We start from the raw sequence: 10,717 nt of genomic DNA on the forward strand, positions 1-10,717 counted from the left end.
TTGACCTAGATAGTGTTGTTCTAACAATTTGTATAAACGAACAGTCTCAATTAACTAGGTACGTTTTCTGTTTTTGTATATTGTACATCATATATCTCTAGTAGACAAATAGCGTGAAAAACAACACTTCGTCTACAGTGTTGTCACTGCCTGATCCTTCCAAATTTTGAAAATAGCCTGTGCTAGGGTTTTCAACATACTTTTTTATGAAATACGATCACATATGAACACTCGTCATCGAATCAGTTTTTACATTATGATATTTTATTTTATAAAACATTGAAAATCGCTTTGTTTTTTAACCGCATGTAGCAATTGACTTTGACTATCGATATGAAATCGATTTACCGTGTTTATATATATTAAAAGCTAGACCTTTGTGAATGCATTGGTTTTAGAACTGTGAAAATGCCATCTAAATGTACATTGCATTTCCAGATTGGCAGCCCAATGAAGGCGCAACAAATGGCGAGGATTGTGCCATATTCTATTCTGGATTCGACTTCAAGTGGGCAGACACATACTGCGCACATTCGTACTTATATCCTCCAATATGTGAAACACCGTAAGTATTAAAATAAGAATACATTTGTTACTTTTTCTAATCTCATTAGATTTGTTTAACGAGGTTAAAGAATACACTAAGCAGTTCTTTGTGTTGTTATAGTCGATGACTGAACTGTTTTCAGACATTCTAAACAAATATCTATAATTTACGTCTTCTTAGTTGGTAGGTAATATTATTCCTTAAAGTGAGTTACTGTAAGCATGTGTAGAAGTGTATTTTAACATTGATATAAAATTCAACATAGCAATTAAACAATCTTTATATGTGTTAACCGTCTGTCGTCACGTCATAAATCAAAGTTCATATTTAATATTACGTTTGTGCACATAACTAAAAATGCATAATACTTTGTCTGTCGTCAGTATCTCATCACAATATATGCACAATAGTACGTGTTTTCTCATTACCTCATCACAAAGTGACATAATGGTATGTCTGTTCTCATGGCCTCATCACCAAGTATACATAATAGTATATCTGTTTTCATTTACTCGTCACAAGATATGTACAACAGTACGTCTTTTCTAATTCTTTCATCACAAAGTATGCAGAGTATTATGTATGTTCTCATTACTTCATCGCTCAGTATGCATATTAGTTTGTCTCTTCTCATTACCTCATCACTAAGCATGAATAATTTTATGTCGGTATCATTACCTCATCGCCAAGTATGCATACTAGTATATATGTTCTCATTACCTAGTCGCAAAATATGCATTATAACATAATATTATGTATGTTCTCATGACCTCATCACTAAATATGCATAACAGTGTGTCTGTTCTTATTACCTTAGCACTAAGTTTGCATAATTGTATGTCAGTCTCATAACCGCATCGCAAAATATGCATATTACGATGTCTGTTCTCATTACCTCATTGCAAAGTACGCATATTTGTATGTTTGTTCTTTTTACCCCATCACTAAGTATGCATAATAGTGTGTCTGTTCTCATTACCTCATCACTAATTATACATAATTGTATATCTGGTCTCATTACTTCATCACAAAGTATGCATTATAGTGTGTTTTTCTCGTTATTCCATCACAAAGTATGTATAACAGTATGTCTGTTTCCATAACTTCGTCACAAAATAATAACACCTCAACCTCAACTTGAAGGGTGTCTTTCGGCAGTTGCGGTTATCATCCGATGAACGCAACATTGACGAATATGTTCGGATCGCCAATCATCGCATAACAATATACATGAAATTTGATAATTGTGCTCTTGCTTATATTGTGTCAGCAGGTCCTTTAAAAAAATCGACATATTAAAAAGTGTGAATTTATGATACATAAAATGAATTGTTGCCATAAGAGTTTAAATTTTACTTGATTTCAAGTGGTTGATCTTTCCCCGCGTTATTGTGACGACTTTTGATAACTGTTTCCGTTACGGTGTGGTCCTTCTATTTAAAGAATGGGAAAGGGATAACTGTGAGGGTTTTTGTAAATAAATGAAGTATTGATTTAACAATTCTTGAATAAAATTATGAAATATTGGTGTAAATATACGTATTGAATTGCGGGATTGGTGTCATTACCGGAGATTTGAACGCAATTGGGCTGGTCGATAATAACATCAATCCCGCAATTCATTTCTTGAGTGTGCAGTAAAGTATGCCTGTTTTCATTACATCATCACAGAGTAAGCATAACAGTTCAGAAAATATTCATGCCATAATTCTCATTGACTCATCACAAATAATATACAATATTACATTTGATCTTTGTGTAATTACAGGTCCAAGGAAGAAGTGATTGTTGGATGAAGTATAACGACTCAAAGTCAGACTTGAATAAACCATACAATGGAAACTACGATAATAAAGCCATACAATAAATGTTCAAATTAATCGTATATGTGTTAATTCATTCCTTTGATCTTTGTCTATTTTAAAAAACATAATGACCCCTATAGATTTATGACTGAGGTTCGTTATCTGTGTAGCAAAATGACCCCCGGTCATTCATCTAGAATATAACATAAACTGCTCTCGAAAATTGAAAAAATAAACCACCTACTACCTACAACTACTACTACTACTACAACTACTACTACTACTACTACTACTACTACTACTACTACTACTACTACTACTACTACTACTACTACCAGTACTACTACTACAACTACTACTACTACTACTACTACTACTACTACTACTACTACTACTACTACTACTACTACTACTACTACTACTAGGAAATCTATTTAATGGTATTTAACCTTATCACTATAAAAGTTGTCAAACCCGAATGGTGTACCTATTTGTTGTAATTTAATTCACGACCAGAGATTCCTAAGAATGCACTCGTCTATATCGTCAAAAGATCCATATTAAATTTAGCAAAAAAACACTTCACATTGTATGCAATACTTGAAAGGACATCCTTTTAAATAACGAACTATTATGGCACCAACAGCAGGATATAATGAGAATATACACAAGCGCTTTACATCCCGACGATATTTATTAAACGGTTACCCCATTCGACTCATTAACTTTCGTATATGTGCCTAGCCAGCAATCCCAACTATTTGAAATTTCTGACCAAAATATTTCGTATATCGGACAGGTATCGTAAATGCGAATACGGTTGTAATTTATCCGAACAGAAGTTATTTAACGGTTTACCCACTCAGGTGTTTGACCTCCGGATATGTACCAAGTCAGCAATCTTACATTTTACAGATATCGGATATATATTTCGAATCAGTTCTATTTAACGCCTTTTGAAACTTGCACAGAAGCTTTTCGCTCTAATGTTCCGCAGCAGCCGAACAGTGAAGCTAACTATTTGTAAAAGACAAGATAACAAATTCTAAGCACGGAGAAACGGACAGAAGAAATAGATGATAACGGTCACTCAGGAAAAATTTGACATGAAAGAATGCCTTGTAAACAAAACAATATAAGTGACACCGAATACAGACTTTATAGGAGTATAATTTGTCAATGGGCCAATCCATAAATATAACATGACATCAGCTGAAGCATTGACACAGTTAGTGTTATCGTGTCAATAATAGCCTTAAAGCACTGAATTAACAATATACATGCACGACACAATAACATCCCGAACACGGTACATACAAACAAAACTTTAAAATTTTCATGTTTTTGCACTTCATAGGCCCTTAGGTCGTGATTTAAAAGAGTATTTGTCATCAAACAATACACAATCAGGAATGTTCTGATATTAAATGTTTAGCTTAAGTAATCTGACATTCCCGCCTCTTGAGTTAAATTATGATAATTCAGATATACAGCTAGGCACCTAGTTGTCTTGCTAAGTTCTTGGTGTACATATGTAGACGAATAAATGGAATACAATATTTTGTTGTATTGTTACTTCCATAAACACCAAACGTTAAAACTCTTTAAGATTATTATTAACTCAGACCATTTGATGAAATAATCATATAATTGTATATTAACATAACTAGCAACCATGTTCATGAAAAAACAAATACTTTCTAAGCCTGTTTTTAAATTAACCAGCTGTTGCAAATTGAATGACAAAATGACTATAGTTTAGAAAAAAAATCATAATACAATGCAAACTACATTGACAATCCCAAAAGTCGAAAATTCATACAAGAAACCTTGTTTGGGGGCATAAGGCCCTACATTATCAACAAAGTTCGCCACTGCCTGAAAACTAGAACAATGAAATAAGTAAATTCGTAATCATACTGTACTCATAGTTTGCGTACAGATAGGCCGTGATTTCCATATATATACTGTACCAGTAGGTCAGTTTTTCTCTAATATGTATAATATAATCAGAAAACTAACATAAGTATAAAGACTACCATACAATTGGTCTAACGTTTCAGTAGATACTGTTATCATGAAATCTCAATTCATTTTCTTCGGATTATCTTTGTGTTTTCTGAACTTCCCGTCAACAACGCATGGTATACTATATATTTAGCATGAATATGATTTAACAATAAATATGGTATAATCATAAAATATACACACTGATATACAGACTTTGGTTCGATAGCCACTTGTTAACTGGTATATGTTACTGACTGCTTATATTTCACTTGGAAATTCACGATGTATGACAAACAAAGATTGATATGACATTCCACAGATAGAAATCGTTTTTTTTTTTCAATGAGAAGTTGACAAATCAATCTTTTCGTTATTTTTGCAATGCAAAAACTGTTTACGAAATCCGTTTAATATATGTTTTTTTCCTTTCCTCCATACAAAGTGTATTTGCAATGGATGGTGAGACTGGCATGTACTATAAGATTTATCCCTGCATAGTGTTCGCACTATGTTAACATGGTTGTGTAGCATTTAATTGTTCCTCAAAATACTCCTTTTATTACATGACACATATTCATTTTCGCCGCGTCAAATTTGGCATGAAAAAGCAACCTTTACAAACAAACAATTGTATAAACTGATTAAACAAAAAAGAAAAAAAAAACAGATCAAAATACAAAAAAAACTATTCCTTATACCGTTATTAAAAACCTCTGAGTACATTTAATGGGTATTTAATAACTCGTTTTTTACAGCTTGGTTTACGAACCTAAGGATCCGATTCATTAAAGCTCAGAAATACGTTTCGGAGGAGGTTTTACTTATTTAAAACAAACTGATTTTTAATAATTGGTACAGTTGAATTTAAGAACAATTCATTACATATAACACTATCAATGATACAATGTAGGAACTGTACGTTACACAATTGCTAAAGCTAACGCGATAACCCGTAATCCAATCAAATCGCAGGAATTTCAGCTAATATATTTCCGATGGTGGTGCTAAAACCCGATGCCTTGTATCGATTTTGGGAAAAGCTGGTATCACAGTTTATGGTACCGGATGATGTTGAAACCGGGTTTTTCGTCACAGTCAGTTGCGGGTAATATAATATAGTTTTAAGAAATCCCGGATTCGATAGGCCCGGTATCAATGTCCAAAATAATGTACTATGACTTTGAATTCATAATTAACATGTATCAATAGGTAGACAGTCCGTTTAAAATTACACATTGTAACATACTGTAAATCTTGAGTAAATTAGCTTTTTATTTATTAATTATTGTTGTTTTTTAATGTGATTATTGGTGAATAGATTTGAAAATATAAAAAAACTCAATGTTTTAATTAACGCAATGCAAATGTTTTGACCTTTAAAAGGACGATGACTTATGTAGTCATTTCGTACCCTAGCCATTACTTTCCATTTTTTTAAAGTATGATTATAAGGCCCATGACTATTTAAAAATGGCACTGAGATAATCTGAATGTTATAGAATACTGCAAACGATATCCGATAACCATTCCTTCAATAGGAAATAAATAGCAGGTCATTTGATACCGAAATTTGTCATCTGATAATATCTCGATATCACTAGAAAGTGATACCGGCTACCGGGTTTAGCACCACCCTATTTTCGGTTTGAGTTTACCTTTAATGTCAGTGGACCAAAAGCAAGGACCGTAAGCTCAAAATACACAGTTTCGTATGTATAATTGAAAAACGCTTAGACCCAAAAACCTCGAACTTGGTAGAGGTCCCTCAAACATGACCAGCGCTCTTACTATGTTGACACCAGTTGGGCTGAGGTCAAGGTCGTGGTTATCTTGAGCTGAACAATCAATTTCTTTCAATAACTGAAGAATGCTTGTATCCAAGTTCGTCAAACTTGGTATGCTAGTTAACTGCATCTGCTTTCTTTTAGTCATGTTCGACGTCTTTGATGCTTTACATCAAAATTAGTCTTGTTGTTTACTTCACATGTTAGGATTTAAATATGTGTGTTATCTGACTTGTATTTTACGATTTATGTTATTTATCATTTCTGCATTTGGCATGTTGAGATGTTAAGCTACTATTCAAATGTTCCTGGTATCTGGCCTGGAATATATGTATGTAATTTGTCGTTTCGTTTTTAGAGGCAAACTGTAATCGACATGTTAAGATAGTTGACATGCCTTCAATTTCTCCTAGTATCTGGCTTGTATTATTTTTGTATGATATTTTAATTATTTTGTTTCTCCATGCATAGGGCACTTGCCATGTCCAGATGGCTGGATGTCATTCAATGGTTCATGCTATTTGTTTGCCCACGGTGATGTGAAGTTAACTTTCACTGGAGCTGAGGTAAATATAGAATATTTAACACTCTTATACCTTGAAACACGAACAGGTGACTTTATGGATTTAAATATTTGTTTATGATGAAATAAAATGATGATCATCACTTTGAATTGTACAATACTCAAACAATAAAAAGGACATCTCTTTTTACTTAGTATTACTCTATAGATCCTTTCAGATTTCCGATTCCTTTTTGTTTATCTATTATAGCAATTTTGTCGTCAACATAGCAATTCACATCTTGTTCACGTCAACGATGCCATTGAGAATGCGTTTATCAAAGACCACCTTCGAGACCTGAAACGTAACATCTGTTGTTTTATAATCACCGAATTATTCTGTTCCGCTGTGACCTAAAACACCATTTAAATTTAGACTTTATATTGCAAACAAATATCAGCGAAGTATATATTATGTGTAAATAGTGTAACTCATTTGAAATGTTTCTTTGTTTTTTATGTTTTATTTTTAGAACGGTAACTAAAAGACAGAGCTTTTTCTGTGCACCTAGTTACGTGTGTTAAGCTCGCGCTTCTTGTGTATAATTTCAAAAACATATATTAAGTACAGTAGCTATTTACATGTATTTATATACATTCCTCTAGCAAATAACTGGTGGTTTGGACTCACTGACGAAGGTATCGAAGGAGTTTGGAAATGGTTCGATACAGACACAGTCGCTTCATTCACAGGTAAAGCCTTCTATGTTTAATGTTCGGAAATACACACCACATGATGTGTGTCACTCTCATTTATTATTTGCTTGGCAGGCCTTGATTCTTGTACATTAAAACTGAACCTGATTCAAATTTGAGGCCCATTGTCCATGTGGTTTTCATTGTTTTGGAATCATGAATCTGTAAACAAAATATTGTATGTATGTATGTATGTATTTCTTTAGACCTTGCGATCAAGGATAACCCGTGAAAGTGCAAGCACTTATTTCCAACGGGGTCCTTTGTTTTTGCTGAAGGGACAGCACGCTGAAGAGACAGTGGTGGGATACAAGGAAGTCCGGGTGCGAGACCCTAGCTCTTTTTCGAAGAGACCCCTTGGTTCTTTTACGTGCTCGGTGTAAAGCACCGATACACGTTGTACAACTTTCCTGGGTTAAACCAGTACTGAGTACACCACTTTTCCAAGCACTACCCTTTAAATGCCAAGCGCCAGGCAAGGGAGCTACTTGTACCAACTTTTAACGTCTTTTGGTATGACGCGGCCAGGGATCGAACCCACGACCTCCCGCTCCGTAGGCGGACGCTTATCCACTAGGCCACGGAGCAATTTGAATATATTTGTTGATGCCGTCCAGAGTCACCCCTGTTTGGCGGAATTATATATTTAAACCTGTTTAACGATAATTGAGTATTAAAATGATAATGCCTAAACAGGTGATCGGATGCGTTGACAATGTTGCATCTATACCAGCTGACAATAATCAGCGTCAGTTAACCGAGACTGCTAATTTTATTCAAGCATTTCTCCAGGGTTTTTGTCTCATACTCAAGAATTGTTAACACTTCATGATCATGAGATTGTTAAAGATGTGTTTAGACTTGAAACTAAACGGACACTAAAACCGTACCAAAACAAGATTTTGGAGAAAGTATGAAACGTAAACTCTCAAGAGTTTTGGGTTAAAGGTAAAAGACATCAAACATAATCTGTCGTAGTTCCAATTTGCGATAATATTAACGAGTAATTCATTTCTCCATTCAAGACTGGCAGCCCGATGATCACACATATAATGACCAGGACTGTGCCATATTCGCCTCTTCATACGACTTTAAGTGGGCAGACACATACTGCACATACACTTCGCCCATGTACTTTTATCCTCCGATATGCGAGACTTCGTAAGTAATAGTTTGTAATTAAACATTTTGTTCGTTTCTGACCTTCTCTGTGGGTGGTAAGTTGGTTCATGAATGACCGTTATTATTATTTCATTCCGAATCATCGTAACCAGCATACACTAAGACAAAAAGACCAACAAAGAGCATATGGAATAATATATAATGTTATATGATTGATTCGCTCCTGCATCTAGCAAATGGTGTGTTTTTTTTAAATTACGGTCTTTTTTATTCTTATAATTGAAATTTGCACTTATAGCGCAAATGCTATGTTCATTTTAATCATTCCTAATTGTATCTTAAGTTTACTGTACTGCTTTATTTGATTGTAAGTGTTCAGTATACGCTTCGAAAATGTCTATATATATATATATATATATATATATATATATATATATATATATATATATATATATATATATATATATATATATATATGTATGTATATATATATATATTCTTAGTCATACATCTATCAATGCGTCTCAAACAGTTAGATAACATAGATTGTGGAACGAGCATTGAACTTGTAATTACAGTTTGGCTTAAATGTTGTGTGCAAACTTGCAGTTGTTGTCTCGCTGATACTTGCTTAAAACACGTCACACGTGCTATTCTACAAGTATTTCTAAATTTGTACACATAATACACATGCTACTAAAATTAGTAACATTTTACTATAGATATTCCTTCTCGCAATAATCATTATCGTCTCCGCCCGTGAGATTATCACGCGAACGTGCATACTGACGTCATTTTCACGAAAATAAAAATGGCCGCCGTATACTTGGTAGGAAAAGCAATTCAACATTTAAAGCTTTAAAAGGAGTAAAATGGGACTATCTATGCAAGAATATATATATAAGCCCACCGGGCAATTATTCATTCCACTGGGGCATATACCAACCAAAAGCCTTGGTCTACCATGTATTATTCTATAAATAACACATACTGGTACCTGAAATACGTAATGTATACGAAGTAGCCCACACTTACACGTACACGTACAAGTAGTGTGTCGCAAACTCTCTCTTGTTTGTGCTTATTGTAAAATAATAGAAGTATATACACTAGTTTTAAACATTGTTTTTTACAGTTCCCATTCGTGCGAAGAAGAGGTGGTTGTCGGATGAAGGATATCAAATGACTTTCAGGTAGAAACAGAATAAAAAAAACACATTTAAAACAATCGCATGTGTTTTTATTCATTTCTTCCATTTTGCCACCAAGTAGTAGTAGTAGTAGTAGTATTTGAAGTAGAGTAGTAGTAGTAGAAGTAGTAGTAGTAGTAGTAATAGTAGTAGTTGAAGTAGAGTAGTAGTTGTTGTTGTAGTAGTAGTAGTATTCCGTAGTGTATTAACTGCTATTACTCTTCGGTTATATAAAACATCGATTGAACTTTATACATTTTAATAAAGATGTAAACCGCCTTCGATATTTATATTCGAGTAGAAACTCAAATATTAAAACAAAGTGTTCTACTCCCTTTGATGTTTGCACAGTATGTTCATTGTTCCCTTAAAGGAAGATAATAATTTATACTAATTTTTGGTGTATGAAATATACCGGTTGTATTCTTATTCCAATATACTCGCGATACCATATGCATTTTATACCCCCATTAAATCATGACAGACCCTCCTTTATTATCGTCTTCTAGCTGTTAATCATTCAAGATATAATTCCTCATCGTTACACAAACATCCATTTGGGCTCAATTTTGACTTCATACCTCAATCAAAGACGAGGGTAAATCATGGCTGATTAGACTTCTTAATTTCTCTTTAATACTGCACCGGTGTGCTATGAGACAAAGTCATAATGCAGTTTATGACCGTTAGCATACATTAATATATTTTTAATTCCCTTGTTTTTAACATTGCCAAAAGATAAAGCCGAAACATTTAGTATTTCAACAAGGATATTAAAAGTTGTACATCTACGGGTTGTGAATTTCGTACTTTCCACTTACATTTTAAAAGCAGATGGTTAATCATATTTTTACAGCATTTGGTCTGAAATCATACATTTTCCAAAATCAATCGTCGCATGTTAAGTTACACACAAACTGATTTATTTTTTTCAATTCAATTTCAATTAATTGATATGGCACCCACAACCTGAGACGTTATAGGTGAATAAGGTAGACATT

At 33.7% G+C, this 10,717-nt stretch overlaps 1 protein-coding gene across 1 annotated transcript; it reads left to right on the forward strand.

The window, feature by feature from the left end:
• The first annotated feature begins 6,229 nt into the window (after positions 1-6,229).
• LOC128204800 (asialoglycoprotein receptor 1-like) lies at positions 6,230-8,569 on the forward strand. Its single transcript, XM_052906208.1, has 5 exons — positions 6,230-6,257; positions 6,618-6,712; positions 6,920-7,013; positions 7,315-7,401; positions 8,430-8,569. Exons 1-5 carry the CDS (start codon positions 6,230-6,232, stop codon positions 8,567-8,569), a joined length of 444 nt encoding a protein of 147 aa, XP_052762168.1.
• The last annotated feature ends 2,148 nt before the right edge of the window (positions 8,570-10,717 follow it).

This window comes from Mya arenaria, chromosome 10 (genome assembly GCF_026914265.1).
Source record: "Mya arenaria isolate MELC-2E11 chromosome 10, ASM2691426v1".
In the NCBI taxonomy this organism is placed as follows: domain Eukaryota; kingdom Metazoa; phylum Mollusca; class Bivalvia; order Myida; family Myidae; genus Mya; species Mya arenaria.

Bases quoted from the DNA above. Each gene is read 5' to 3' on its own strand.
- LOC128204800 (XM_052906208.1), top strand. From the start codon at position 6,230: ATGCTTGTATCCAAGTTCGTCAAACTTG. The intron at 6,258-6,617 runs GTATGCTAGTTA...CTCCATGCATAG, and splicing joins ATCCAAGTTCGTCAAACTTG to GGCACTTGCCATGTCCAGAT. The intron at 7,014-7,314 runs GTAACATCTGTT...ACATTCCTCTAG, and splicing joins CCACCTTCGAGACCTGAAAC to CAAATAACTGGTGGTTTGGA.